The sequence below is a fragment of the Phocoena sinus genome, chromosome 9 (genome assembly GCF_008692025.1).
Source record: "Phocoena sinus isolate mPhoSin1 chromosome 9, mPhoSin1.pri, whole genome shotgun sequence".
Lineage (NCBI taxonomy): Eukaryota > Metazoa > Chordata > Mammalia > Artiodactyla > Phocoenidae > Phocoena > Phocoena sinus.
This window is the reverse complement of record NC_045771.1, coordinates 80728129-80744283: the sequence shown is the minus strand read 5'-3', so window position 1 is coordinate 80744283 and position 16155 is coordinate 80728129. Positions and strand designations below refer to the sequence as shown.

At 36.9% G+C, this 16155-nt stretch overlaps 1 protein-coding gene across 1 annotated transcript in view; it reads right to left on the bottom strand.

Moving 5' to 3' along the window:
• Window positions 1-16155, bottom strand: part of PCLO (piccolo presynaptic cytomatrix protein) — a 366471-nt gene that overhangs the window by 330992 nt on the left and 19324 nt on the right. Inside the window, exon 3 of the mRNA XM_032643160.1 lies at window positions 8322-9716. Within this exon, the coding sequence (XP_032499051.1) occupies window positions 8322-9716 (1395 nt within the window). The remainder of the gene's footprint in view (window positions 1-8321; window positions 9717-16155) is intronic.

The window sequence follows — 16155 nt, the reverse complement described above, 5'->3', positions numbered from 1 at the left end:
GCAGAAAACAAACAATGAAAAGGGTATTTTTATTTAGTACTTCAGCAACCACTATCTGACCCCAACCTTAATAAGCATATCATTTCAGTTCCCTGAGCCCATTTTCTTCATCTTTAAAGTAGGAATTTTGAGAAGTAGCCTTTATTCATGAGTTTCATGGAGCTGGATCAGAGGCAGGCCCAAGAATAAGAGAGGCTGCCAAATGGGCAGCTTCCAGCCCTTAGTCACACAGAGGAAGTTGGCCTCAACCAGCACACTTCCACATTTATCAGCTTTCTACACTTGGGGGTCTATATTCAACATCACTCGAAGGAACAGTTGATAATATTTTAAGCTTTAAAACCACTGGATTGGGCTTCCCTGGTGGCACAGTGTTTGTGAGTCCACCTGCTGATGCAGGGGACGCAGGTTCGTGCCCCGGTCCGGGAAGATCCCACATGCCGCGGAGCGGCTGGGCCCGTGAGCCGTGGCCGCTGAGCCTGCGCGTCCGGAGCCTGTGCTCCGCAACGGGAGAGGCCCCAACAATGAGAGGCCCGCATACCACAAAAAAAAAAAAAAAAAAAAACCACTGGATTATTAATACCTTTGGGAAAGACAATCCTCAATGGGTCTCTCCTATACCTACACATCTTACGGGGTTTGCGAACAATGCAAGACCTTTACTGCTCTTCACCTTGGCCATTTCTCAAGCTTCTGTGTGGAATAGGCAACAACCTTAGGGATGAGGCCATGTCTCCCTCTGGGACAAAGAGCAGACTAACTTACTGCTTGCTATAAAAGAGGTGGATTCCACAAGCTCAGTGCTCCTCACCTGTGACTCAAACCTACGTGTGCAGCATCCATCTAGGCCCATGTCTCATGTGACCCACATGAGAGTGGGGGACAAGGGGAACTGATGCAAATATGCTGATGTTCATGCTGCCTCGTGTGGTGTGAGTAATAAAGTTCTTTGCGTCCAACCCAGGAATCTCATGTCTACTATCGGCATCCATGAAACTGTAACAAGTTAATTTATTAGTTTATAAGTAGAATAAGGTAAAGTCAAATCCTGGGAAGGACAATACCCCATTACTAGACTCTTGCTAAGGTATTCATGGATATTTAATATCTTTAAATATTAAAACTAGACTAATAAAAATAGTAAGGTGCTGACACTCTGAACTAGATATATAACTATCAGTACAAATTAAAGAATCTAGAAAAGAAAACTGTCTTAACGGAAATTTATTACATGAAGAAAGTGGCAATAAAAACCAGAGAGAAAATGATGCATTACTTAATAAATAACATGGAGATAAGTGGCTATACGTTTTGAATATATAAAGTTAGGCCCTTCACCTCACATCATACCCAAAAAAAATCAATTACAGATAAATAAGTGATTGGAAGTGAAAAATAAAACTACACATGTTTAGGAGTAAATGTGGAAGGCTATTTTTATAATAAAAACGTGAAAAGGCCTTCTTTGGCAAAATAAGCGATCAAGGAAACATTGGACGATTTGATTGCATAGAAGTTTTTTTAAAAACCTCATGTACAGAAGAAAATTTCATAAAGAAAGTCAAAAACAAGTGATCAACAGGGAAGATCATTTCAAGATAAGATGACAAAGAATTAAATTCTCTAAAATACTTTAAGAAATATACAACACACGCACACGAAAATATGGCCAATGCGTACAAATGGGCAACTTAAAAAAAACAGGAGAAATACAAGTAGTTGATAAGCTCTTGATTTTGATAAATATATAATGTTTACTCTCAAAGTAGGCAGGGAAATTTAATATTATGCAACAATACTATTTAACTTCTGACTCTTGAAACTGATAAATATGAACTACCATCCAGTGTGGGAAACTAGAGACACTAATAGTTTGTTGGCAGGACTATAATTACTACCCTTTAAAAAAAAAGTAATATGGAAACTCTGTCAAACATGATTGTCTTAACGTTGCCCACCCAGTTGAAGGGATTTATCTAACGTATCAAGATACAATGGAAAAATATATGTGTTGATGTTTTACTGTAACCTTGTTTGTACAGCAACAGGAACTCGAAATATCTTCAACACCTCAGTTTTCATGAGGAGAATGTGCATCACTACTGAGATACTGCACAGCTATTTCCCTCATAAGTAGAATGAGGCAAGTCAGTGAAAATTCACTTGTCCAGTGCATAAAATTTTGTGGAAAAAAAAAGAATTCAATGAAAATTAGTAAGAAAACGTGTTCATTTCAAAATAAATACATTATTTTTAAAAACAACTAGCCCATAAGACTTTTTGAAAAAAATCTCAAATCCTTTCCTTTACATTTCACTGTTGGTATAACCATTATAGAAATAAACAAAAAGCAAAAAAAAAAAAAAAAAAAGACCTCTAAATAGATACTAAAGCGTCAACATGAAGTGCAAGGGCAAGAGGAAGCTATTCATGTCTCTTCAGACACTTTGGTACTCTACAGATTGTTATAAGGAATACTGCTTTTGTAATACAAATTATTAGAACAGAATTTTAAAAGAAAATAAGTTGCCAACAAGAGAAGAAAGGAAGAAAGCAGTGGATGGACCAGATGACATATTCAAATTCTAACACTCTGTATTGCTGAGACTTCTGAAAGGAAGTGACCCAAAAACTGATGATATTCACCCAAAGCCACAGGGAGAATAGAAAGACACCCAAAAGTTCTGAAAAGAAATAACAGAGGAAACATTTGGAAACAGAGGAGTTAGTAGAAAAGAGAAGAGATCCTGACCTAAAGGTTGGTATGGCCACAGTACACTAATGAATAGTACAGATATCTCTTACTGATGATTAGCAGGGCCTAGAACATTGATCTTCAGGCCAGGCTGGGTCAGGCCAGGCATCGGTGTTTTACTTCCAGAAGATGAAAGCCCTGAGAACTATCTGCTCAGTAGAGCATGCAAAGAGAACCAGCTATCTTGTGTCACGTGAGGAAATTAAGCTCTGGAAGAGCTAATCAGAGTACAGCAAATATAGTAATGGTCATGGGGGTTTTTTTTGTATAAAGAGAAAGAAATATATCCCGCACAGCAATATACCGCAGTACATGCATACGCAACTGCAAAGTGACATGTGAAGAGGCCGTCGTAACCTCGATTTTTACGGAAGAAAAGCCTTACACAGTAGTAACCAACATAAAATTATCAGTGAGATACTTTACAGTTTTCATGCTAAGTTTTTGAAATCCAGTGTGTTTTTCACACTTTCAGTAATTTTAATTTGAGCCAGCCACGGTGCTCATTAGCCACGTTTGTCCAGTGACTATCTTATCAGACAAAGCATCCCTAGAACAACAGTAGCATGTATGCAAAGTTGGTCAAAATAAAAACTGATAAAACTACTGTGGAGGACCAGTTTAAGATAAATATAACCTATGTTTCATAATTCAGCCATATGCTTTCACCTAAATAAATGTTGACCAGTTGGTAGGCTTATCTGGAAAAAAAAGGATGATGCTGGCCTCTACGTTTCTGAAGCTCTCCATCTGCATGTGATTCTAAATTCAGCCATGTAACACAGCCACCATTATTCTGTGGGCCCCAAATGTTACCCTGTTTTGATGCACATATTAGCAAATTTGTTGATATTAAAGTCCTAGTAATTACCATTGACACAACTTATAGGTAAGCGAGGACAGAAGAAGTGACATTTGTTATCCAGTTCGCCAGGTTACTTAAACATGGTCCAGGAGATAGAGCACTGACTCAAGCCTCTGAATGATACCTCTGTGGCTTGGTAACTACCTCTCTGATACTCTTTTCCTGATCTCTAGAGCGGCTGTAAAACCTACCCCACACAGTTGTTGTGAAAAAACGACTGACACGATGCCTTTCACATAGGCCTAGTCAAACACCAGTTTACTTTTTCCCACAATGCCTGCACAATGTTTTGTCCGGATCATAATTAGAATCATCTTTTTACATTTAATATTTAAATAAAAGTTCTGGTAATCAAAGAAATACAAACCAAAGGAACCATATTATAGCACTTTTACACTTCCAAATTAACCAATTTCATTTTAAATAATATTCAAATTTGGAGAGTCTGCATTAAGAAAGGAATCACGTATGCTAGTGGCAATGTCAATGACTATCACATCTCCAAAGAGAATTTGATACTTCAGGGTCCTTGTTCTTTGATTCAGTAACCTTAGTAGTAAGCTTTCCTTGGGAAACAGTTAAAACTATCAATATTTACATCTAAGAATGTTCATCTTATTTATAGTGAAAAAATGAAGACATCCTAAATCCCTAATACCAGGAGAATGTGTATGAAAAAACATACAACCATAGAATTGAATAATATGTAATCATTTTATATAGTATTTAAGAAATGTTTAATCACATGGTAAAATGGTATATAATCATGTTACTACTGGGATATAGAACTACCACATAGAGTAGAATATTAAATACATAAAAATGCACAGAAAAAAAGACTAATGAAGAAACCACTTTTTGAAAAAATTTGTTTAAACAAAATATCTCTATTTTAAACCCACATTTGGATTTTTGTTCAACTAAATATCACTTAATAAAAAGTTAACATCAAATTTCTCCTAAAGAGTAATAAGTAAAAATTTTGTTTCTACCAACTTATCAATTTTCTTATGTCAGTCAAAAAGTGTCATCAGGTGTCCCTCTTTGCCACGCTTGCCAGAAATTTTTAAACAGAATGTAGATCTCCATCATGGAATTCTTTAAAAATGGATTATTGGTAGAATTATTTTCTCCTTATTGATTTTTGATCACTCTGTCTTTAATTGCTCATATATGTGTGCATGCATACTCTTAAATGCTTGTTTGTAACAGATATATTTCTTCAAGTATTAAGTAATGGTTTTTAAAGTTAAAGCAAGATATTATGTGTTTACTGAACTAAGAAATGCACCACATCCCCAGCAGGCCTTCCTTAAGGGTATGAGAGAAAATGCAAAAGCCACCTTGACTAGAGAGTAAAGATCTGAAGGGAACTCAGTTACACCACTGGGTCTTAACTGGCTCAAAAGGCCCATTTGTTGCCTGGTGACAAATATATGCTAGCTATTCCAACATCATTTAGGCCATGAAAAATTATCTTACTAAGGAAGCAGAACTATGACTCTAGGGCTTCCTGAAGCATGAGGAAACATAATTTTCAATCATACTTTCATAGCAAAAATTTACTTTCCAAAAGGGTAGTACAAACAATAAAACAAATACCCAGGATGAGTCATTTTGACTCCTTTTTGTACTTGAATTGAGTCAGAATGATTAAAATTCACTAGGTAAACTGACTGCCAATTTAGGCTGTTCTTCTCAGCACGCCTCCAAATTCCGTAAGACTAGAAAGCCTTGCAATCACGTTTAAAACTCCTTCAAAGACAAAATATTTCCTGATTTGGCAGAAATTAAAGCCTAAAAAAAAATGTTCCTTGCTATCAGAGGTTAATGGATTAGAGTACCATTTATACAAACTGGGCATAAAACAGTTAAACCGTAAGGCTTAGGCTGAAGCCTGGCGACACCCCAGGGCCCTGCAGGCAGTCTTGGCACTCTTCAGGTGCTGTGGGAGATGCTGAGTAGGAGATACAGGAAGCAACCTTAGAGACAGGTGTGTTTAATGAATGGGCGGGGGAAGGAGGATAGTGCCTATAGCTCCCAACCCATGCCAAACTAGGACCAGCTCTTCTCACCCCCAGAACAGGACAGAAAAAGGGGAGGGAAGAGAGACACCAGCAGGAAAAGACATCCTGCCTCACAGTGATGAGAGTAGTAGAAGCAGAGGCTTATAATAGAGTTACATGTGCCTTATTAGAAAAATAAATGGAAATACATAGTTGAATCCTTTCTTGAGGAACACCATTACTCCGCATTACAGGCGGAAGTCTGAGTATTTTCGGAACGTGCTCTTTTCAACTGGAATGAAATTACAGTGCCAGCGCAGCAGAAAATCTTGGATCACAAGAAAAATAACATAAGCAGAACAAAGAAATCATGGAAATAAAACAAGGATGAAGGAGGAAATACTTTCTAACCACTCAAAATGAGGAGAGATCAGTAAGTAGTATGAACGCTGGGACAGCGCCACAAGTTAAGCATATACACCTAATTCACAATTACCTGGATATACATGGACGTGTACGCGCGCACACACACACACACGCAAACACAGAGTGGCTTTTGCTTCAACGAATCCCTTCTGCCAGTCCTCTAAAGTCTTCTAGGTAAAATAGTAGGAACTACGGCGACAGGGATTAACTCCACTGACCTTCATTCACTCCCCTGATGCCAGGTCAGCTAATGGACTTTATTTACCTAGGGACCAGAGGGCATTAAGGCCTTAGACCAGCTAAAAACTTCACTGTGATTAACATAGTCAAGTGGAACCAAGAACATGAGTCGACTGCTTCTGTTACATCAAATTTTTTTCTCCTCTGAAATACGATCTTCCAGATTCAAAGAAATGACCACAGACAAAAACAATCTGAACAATGACAGATCATCTAAATCCCACTGATCATACTTAAAATAAGACTTCCCCTAAACCATTTGAAAACTTAAAACCACTTATATTTTCAAACTATTTAAATTCCACACACATCCTAGATAATTCTCTGCTTGATTCAAGGAGTCTCCTTTCCAAATTACCACTTCTGAAATATAATTTACCAACACACAGAAAATCAAAGATTTTCTTGAAGGTTTACTGTCCCTCTGCCCAAGGACTCTCATTTCACACCTTGAAACACTGACAGAATTCTAATAATCCTTATGGCCCAAATGTGTACATATACATACGTACACACACACACACACAAGTTATAGCCCTTTTTTCAGTGTGCACAAAATGCACTTTAAATGCAGACATTACGGTTTTGTTTTTAGCGGTGCAGTTTGTTTTCTAACTATTTAAACTAACTGCATGGTGTTGATACCATAGGCTCCTCATTAAAGGGTACAATTTTTAGAATCTATGAAATTAATACAACTGTCCTAGGAAAACCGAAATTTCCCTCTTCATAATTACACAACAGAAAACAACTCTTTTAAAAATATGGAAGACGCTTAAGGTTGTTTTGCTTTTACAATGAATCCTGAATACTGTAAGTAATAATTACAGTTGTTACCGCTCATGAAGTGCTGAGAGAAACCAAATTTTATCTACTTTTCAAATGGGTTGTGGTTAACATTATTCATCACAGTTAGAGAGGATAAGAATCAGCTTAAGTCTATAGGGACAAAACTTTCATACGGTGTTAAACATGCCAAAGCAACCGAATATCTTTCAAAAGTAAAAAAATATTTTATAACTTATTGTTTTTTTAAAAATTTAACTCAAAAAAAACCACCAAGAGTCTCAAAGCTTCTTTTGTATAATTGCTAAAAATCTGTTCCATTTTTTTTCCAACCCAATGAATTACAAAATCAAGGAGAGGAGAATAAAATAACCCTTAAGTATTTTTGATGTGTATAAAGACAATGAACAATGATCTAAATTCAATCCCAAAATGTTCACTAAAACATCACTGTTACTTATCTAAGACAGCAGCATCATTGAACTTCTCAGTCTCTCAATATCCAAATATTCTAATAGCCCTAACACAGGACTAATGCTTATAGATTCATTCTTCTATAACCGTATTAGGTAGAAAATTGTCATCTGCTTTTCAGTCATTTACACTGTATAAAAAGTGTTTTGGTCACCCCATTAAAAAAAAATCCTTCACATTAGTCACTGAAATCCATATAACTTCTTGTTCTTTCCACAGTTCCTAATAAAGTGCTCTATTATATTTATGCCAGATAACAGTTCAAACAGAATTATAAAAAGTCTAGACATTATACATTTGAACCAATATTTTCTAGCAGACAATATTATTAACTTACTCAAAGCTCTTAACTTTTGTAAGATAACAGATCTCACATCAAGCTTCTTTTTTTAAGGTATGAAAGAGACTGGAAGGATTAGAGATACTGGGAATAGGAAATTACAACTCTTATTTGGTGTTTTTAGGTGAAAATCCAATAGTGCTCTGAAGCTATAGGTTGTTAATTCATATAAAGGATGGGATAATTGTTATTTTAAGTTGTCAGCTTATGTCATCATCTTACTTCTGGTACTTTAAGCCAGAAAAATCTAAATTATGTTAACTTTTAATAAGAAAGTAAGCCTATAATAAGTACTTGAAACTTCTTCAAAGATACCAGTGTCAATTTTTCTTTATTAAAAATGTATTTTTGCTCAGAAACTTGGCCACCAAAATATTTCAGAATAAACACGATCTACTCACATTCATATGTGATACAAATACTGCTTACCTCAGTCAAGTGTGGTGTAGGGTTAAATCCACAGAGATTACACACTTCTTTCTTGCATTCAGTGCAAGTATTGAAGTTAGGAGCATCCTTAGAACCTACGTTGAGTTTAGTTTTGCAGAGAGGACAGGCTGATTCTGGTTTGGGGATTTCCTCCAGTTTGGGGGGAAGAACAGCCTTTTGAGGCTCGGCTGTTGAAGGTTTGCTGTCCTTAGTAGGCAGAGGCTTCTTTTCTGTTTCTGTTCTTTTTACTGTTGAAACCTGTTCAGCTTTGGGCTCTAATTTTTCAGCTACCACAGCTTTGGTTTCCTTTTTCACAGGGATAACCTTTGCAGGTGCAGGCGGTGCTGTGGATGTGGGTGGCCCCTGAGAAGTAGGTGGCTGTGAAGGAGGGACTTGTTTTGTCGGGGCCACTGGCCCACCCTGTGGATGAGACCCAGGCTGGCCTGCTGTGGAGATCAGATTTGACGCCTGGCTGAAAATGGATGCTCCAAACCCAAAGAGTTTCCCAGTCACTGTTTCTTGAGGAGTTGTGGGCTGTGATTTAGGGACATCAGAAATACTTCCCAGATTCAGACTAAAACGTCTCGACTGCTCCTGAGGTTTCGGGGGCTGTGGAGATGGGGGGGCAGTTTGGCCAGTGGAAGGTCGTGGACCTTGGGGTGTCGGTGCCCCTTTTGGCATAGGCTTGGCATCTGGCTTAGGACTCATTCTGGTTTGTGCTTTCTTGGGTTCGTCCCTCTTCTGAACTGAATCAACTTGTTTTTGACCTTTGCTCTCTGAACTAGGCCCAGGATGTGAAATAAGTTTTGAATCTGATGCAGGTCGAGGTATGACTTTAGAATCGAATGGGGTGACTTTTTCTCCTGTTGGTGGAAAACTCTGTGAGGGTTTGGCAGAGTCTGGTTTTAGAGCAGGAGTTGCTTTCTCTTGATCCTGTGATGGTACTTTGGAGCTTGGAACATCCGGTTTTGCTGCTGTTGACAATGAAGACACAACGTCTGTGGCTGGCTTTTCTGTCTTGGGCTGCTTTGGTTTATCATCAGCCACGGAGACCTTGGCCTGTTCAGATGGGACGGAAGGCTCTTTGGGAGGGGCCGGCTTGGAGGAGGACTCTGCCACGGGAGGCTGCTGGGCTGTGACTGGGAGGGAGCCATGAAGGGTTGGCTGTTTCACTAGTGGTGGGGGCTTTTTAGACTCAGGTGCCTTTGAGACATCCTGTTTGGGTGTAGTATCTTTCTTTGGAGAAATCTGCTGTGACTGTGGGGTTGGCTTGCTCACTGCTGATGTAGCAACAGGGGCGGTCTTCGGTTTGGGCTGGGGTGATGATGGAACTGGAGCCAGGTCACCTCCTAGAGCTCTCTGCATCTGACAGTTTAAACAGAGCCACTCTTTTATCTAGAAATAATATAAATAATATAAAACAATAGTCAGTGAGATAATAACAATGTAGAAACAAAAACATTTTTTAAACTGCATGGTACCTTTTGAAACTATGTCTCTTATTATGCAAAACATAAAATATACATCAAATAATTTTACTTAATTTCTATTAAAATATTAAAATGTTAGGTACATTACAACATAACTAATGAACCTCTGAGCCTTCAGCTCTGAAAACAAAATAAAAATCAGCACAGAATTGTATTTTTCTTCTAATGTTAGTTTTGTTATTCTTTGCCTTTGTAAAACAAAACACTCAGTTTGATTACTCCTAGAAATAGAAAACCATGTATGATAAAGAAAATTAATTATAACATATTAGATTGTAGAATCAGTTATGTTAGATATTTTCTCTATTGATGGCTCATAAACAATTTTTAGTTATATAACCCAGAGTATGCTTGTCAAATTGTTACCACATTGCTACCTTCTTAAAATAGCAAGAGCATCACGTCCCCCTCCAAGGTGATATAATCAAACGTGAGAACACAAAAAACTTGTATTAGCCACTGTAGGTTAGAAAGAGAACATTCTCTGTTAAGAAAATAAATGAAAAATAATGGCACACCCTCAAATTATCATAGATAGCATCATCTAACAGAGAAAACATTGCTTCCATTTCCTTTTCATTACTGGAAAGAGCAATATAAGTATGCAATATACTTATATGACTGGTGAGATGTGTATGTGAGATACACATCGTATACGCGTCATGTATAGGCGTAAATGCATCTGTTCTTTTCATATCACCTTCATTGTTAAAAGGAGATGTTGAATTTGGTACTACCATATTTTAGAAGATATTTTAAAAGTACCTATGTTTAAAATTTACCTTTTCTTATTCCAAAATAATGTATGCTCATCATACAAAACTTTAAATATTACGAAAGTAATTTTGAAGGGCAAATTCATGATCTAATCTTTAACTCCCAAAGTAACCAGTGTTACCAGTTTAGCACTGAAGTTCTTTGTTCAGAAATCTACACAGTGCAAAACTAAATATATGGAGCATAAGTACGAGAAAAGTGTTCTACAGTACAAAATTGTAAAGTATTAGGCTGGCAAACAACATACTCTCTATTTGAAACAATTCCCTTTTGAAAAGAAACCAAACTAGTCATTTCTAAACTTTTAAAAACTTTTTTCACTTGACATTTTATGCTGTTAAACTTTAATGAAAAAAAAAAACTCTACTGTACCTTTTTCTTAATCATTAAAATGGCTTAAAAAAAAAAAAAAAAAAGACACTGACATTATTTAAACTCAGGTACCAGTATAACAGGGCTTGTTTTGCAATCTCATGGAAAGCAAACTTTTGTTTTTAGAAGGTTGAAGGAACATTTTAAACTCTAACTGACAAGTTATATTTCTGTTTAAAAATGTGAATCAAAAAGCAAAATGAAAATATTTGTTACATATGGGTGGGAGGTACTTGGGTGTTCATTACATTTGTTTTCAACATGAGTATTGAGTACTTATGTATTTGCTATATTGTCTTTACCTTTCTGTATGTTTGACGCATTTCACTAATAAATAACTCTTTAAACATAAAGATATTTGAATCCCAAAACATAATCAAGCAACTGTTACCTATGTAAGTAACACGACTAAAGGTGAGCTTGAATGTAAGGAAATTCACTCCACTTTGTCCCCTTCTTGATGGAAGGAAATTTCTCCATAAACGTGCCCCTACACATTCAGCCATCTCCCTCCGCTACTGCCAATGTCAATTCTGCTACTCTACTATTTATTTTTTCTCATTTGTTTTCTTCCACAGTCTTAAATGATACCATGTGACCTGATAATCATGCAGCCAGACAAGATGAAAGAAAATATAATTAAAAGCATAATTCTTTACTTATATTTTATCAATGATTTTTTTCTATAAATTATTATGAGAGCTATACCCAGATTAACCACTTTAAACTACAAACTTCTAGGGCTAGTGTCTGTCATTGTATTAATTGCTCTTATTCTTTCTAACAAATGGCAGAGCCAAAGAAGACGCAAAAGGTATTCATCTGTTTCTTTCTTTATTCAAATATTTATTGAGCAATTTCTACTTAGCACAAACCACTGAACAAAAGAGACAAAAATCTCTGTCCTCATGGAGACTATATTATAGAAGAATCAGGTAAGAAACAGGTTAAAGCATAATATAATTTCAAGATAATCACAGATATATAATAAGTATCTGATGGTGGTGATACTGTGATGAGTCCATTTATCCTTTCTTCCTGCAAGTTCTCCCTCAAACAAGCCCCCCCCCCACCCCCGCCAATTTCTTTGGAGGCATTTGGTCTTATCAGCAAAATTTTAAGTCTCTTTGCCATGGGAACATTGGAGCGTCACGCACAGCTGGCCAGTAGGCTTTTACTCCATCTTTGGACCACTGCAAAATTAGAACACTATCACAGCATATCTAATGTATGATTTACTTCAATAGTGGGTCACACATACTATACTGTCCTCAATCCAAAATCAAATGTTTCCTTGTAGTTAATAAATGTATGTGACTATGTCTCCCAATAAGCAGACAAGGGAGAGTTAGGAAAAGAGGGGTGGATAACACAGGTCACTGCTTCTTCATAGGGATACAATTCTACTTTTCTCTTAATACACCCTTTTTTCGAACATCTTTTGTCCTTCTCGTGGCCCCATTTTCTTCACTTTGATAAGCAACATATAAAAGACATCTGATCCCTCAATGTTCCTCCTCACTGTGAGAATGCAGGTTAAAATCATTGTCTGTAGCTTTCACAATATGAAAAGCATTTTATCCTCTTAGGATTTTTCAGAAAGAGCCTCTTTTTTATTTAATTCTGGCCAAATCTGTTGAAAACAGAAATGAGTTTTATCTCAGAACTTAATCTACTACTGAACACAGCAGCATTTCCAAGTCCCTGATTAGGCTGAAAACAAAAACAAAAAAATCTTTCCTATACATTAATAAAATGAAAAACTCCATAGCCCGCCCTGATATTAATATCATGAACCACCATCTACTTTTTCACAATGCATTGAGGGAGAGTTAAGGAGTAGTAATAGCACCTTTGCCCTCTCACTCATCCGAGTTAAAAATCCCATTATATCTTTACTGCATTTTCAGTTATTTCTAAAGTGTGTCTGCATTGCTTGTGAAAGGTAATTCCCCATTCATTCGTTCACATTTCCAAAGCTACTGTCCCTCATTTGGCCCTTGTCATTTCTCAAATACTTCATACCTCCACCAAATATAACCTGTTGAAAACAAACCACCACAGAAGGGGTTGACTCTACTTCTCTTCAAACCTCAACGCCTCTCCAATAACTGTGAAATAAAGTTAATTTTTGCAAGAAATTCAAAATATCTAATTTTGCTCCTGTTCTCATGTTAGCACTTACATAATTCTGCTACCTCCAGGGCTGTATTTCCCAAAAGACTGTAAGCAACAAATGATAAAGACTTCCTGGTATAGTCTGACATAATTCTGCTACCTCCAGGGCTATATTTCCCAAAAGACTGTAAGCAACAAATGATAAAGACTTCCTGGTACGGTCTGACCCTTTAATAATTATAGATGTTCACGAATATTTTTTGAGCTGGTTTCAATTAAATAAACTAATTTAAAATGTTTATGCTCTTCAAGCTACAACATTTCTGTGTGTACTCTGTTAATCGCCACTGTTTACCTTGCCTAAATGACAGGCTTCTACCTGCATTTTCTGGTTGCAAGCCATTCTCCCTATACTATACTTTTGCTCATGGATCATACATCCTCATTTTGATTCGAACTGAAGTAACACCCCATACTTACGCCACCTGCTAACCATACATATTTTCACTGCTTGGAGACAATTACTGTCTTGTTTAACTTCTAAAATTAAATGTTTATCTCCAACTATGAACAGAGATGAACCTGAATTTACTACCATCATTGCCTCAGACACCTGCTGCCCGTTCCATTTGGTATCCATATCTATAACACAGCTGGTTCTCCTAGTTCTGCATGACTGGGTCTTCATTTCACTATAGCTATGAATGTGGATCTTAGAAGACTTTAGTCCTTATCCCTTATTACCTATGCCAAAGAAGTCAGACAATAGCCAAGGCCAAGCCTAATTCAGAAGAAGCCTTTCACCAATATTTCATAAACAACTTCCCAGGTGCCCTGACACGAGTAGCACCCATTCCTCTAATCATCCACATCCATTTGATAAGCAATGGGAGAAATTCAAGAAACAATACCAGGGGAGCCTACAACTGTATCAGTATTTCCAAAGCCACGGTTCCTGATCTGGCCCTCGATGAGTGCTTTTCTCCTTTCTTCCTGCAATTCCCCTCTCAACTCCCCCCACCCCCCACTTCTTCGGACGCTTTTGGTCTTAACAGTAAAATTTTAAGTCTCTGTGCAATGTTAACCCTGGGGCTTACCTTCAACATACAAGCAGTAAAATGAAAGAATCCGTGTTAGATAAATATGTCATGCCTTAACTATTCATAAATTCTAGATTTTATATAACAAATAAGGAAAAATAGTCATCCTTTCCTTCCCCCACCTACAGTCTTACTTACAGCAAATGAATAAATGGAATTCATGATCTGGAGACACAAGCGTTTAATGAGCTACTCTAATCCAATTAGCTCTATAGAAAGAAGCAAAAAAAAGGCATAAAATTGTTCATTCAGTCTTCTGACAATACGCTATATAAATGGGGGTAAGAGAGCAGTCAGCCAGGATTTCTGCTCATTCTGAGGTCACTGTGTATTCTAATGTGGACCTGCTTATAATTACTAACACAGCTCCCTGTTTAATCCAACTCCCCCGGCTCCCTTTTATGTTATGTATCAGAGCCGAGTCATGTGAAATATAGTAATACAACTTCACTGGCTAAGGCTTTTGCTGGATAATCATAAATGTCTTACTAAATGTTTCAAAGGGTACCACTTGAAAGTTTAATTGTGAATTCCACACAGAGTTTCAATTATTGGTGCCACTATCAAAAAAGCACTGAAAAATTGGATTCTGATTTTTAAGAGTATGTCTTTCATGACAATTCAAGATAATTAACTCAATACATCTAACAAATAAGATGAGTTGGCAAACATTGGGGTTCCAGAATTAAAGTATATTCCTGCTTGGAACCGTTCTTAATCTATTCGCTTCAAAAGATAATGGAAGCTTCTCAAAACAAAAGTGTCCAGAAGGCATTATGACTAACAACCACCCTTCAATGTGCTCCAAATTGGACATTTTAAACGCCAAATCTACATAAGATTTATAGTGGAATCTCTGCTCAACAACACAGCATAGTAGGAGGCATAATGGACCATCTAAAGAACACACACAATATTAGGAATTTATATTTGCCGGTGTTCATACCATTCACATTAGCTACTGAATACGTTTTCTTCAATCATACAATCACCCTGCCCTTGTACTAAAATCTGTTGGGTTCTTACTTCTCGATGCATCACAACTAAACTTTTCTGCAAACCACGGTATCTAAATGTACCATTTACTCCATCAAGGCAGTGTTCTCATTCTCTCTTACCTGAGTCACGATTCGAAATCCAATTTGTACTCCTCTTCCATTTACCTAAATGCTTCGTAGGCTTTACACGATGACCCCTCTCCTTTACCACTTAACTATTCCATTCTCCATTAAGATCTGCCCCTTCTCAACTATTCCAACTATCGTTTGAAGCACAGCATTTAGACTCAGATACTGCTTTATATATTTTTTCCAATTATTTCCTCTCTTTTCCTATCCTCACATGGACTCTTAAAAAGAGCAACCACTTCTTACGATTACTCTTACCGCTGTATTAGATACCAAGTAAATTTTAGATATTATTTATTGATGAATTATTCTAAACTTGTTTCCTACTTCTCATCAAATTATCTCTAAGTTATCTATGTATTATTTTTATTCATATTATTTTGAATGCCATAGAGAATATAACTAAATAATATATATCAGATAATAACATATAATATTATAAAGAGAAGCCCAAGCTAAAGTTTGATAACAGATTATGCTTTCTGCTACTCAAGGAATGCCCAACCCACATGACCTCCTCCACAAAGGCAGCTACTAGCTGACAGCAGTTTGGCTGCAGATGGCTCACTGCAGTTGACATCTTTCTGCATATTAATGCACAATTTATTTTGGATAAAAACTAGCCACTAGCATTCCTCAGAACTGTGATGACATGCTCAGCGACTTGATGAAACTGTTTTATTTATGACAATCCATCCAGAATTTGAATGGATACCTTCCGAAACTGTGTGGATTACAATTTCTGCTGCATAATTCAGAAACCATTCACAAACTTTGTGAAATGTAACCTGAATCTGCATTTTTTTCTTCATAAAGCATAGTAATGTTCACCGAAGGCTAGAAATAACAT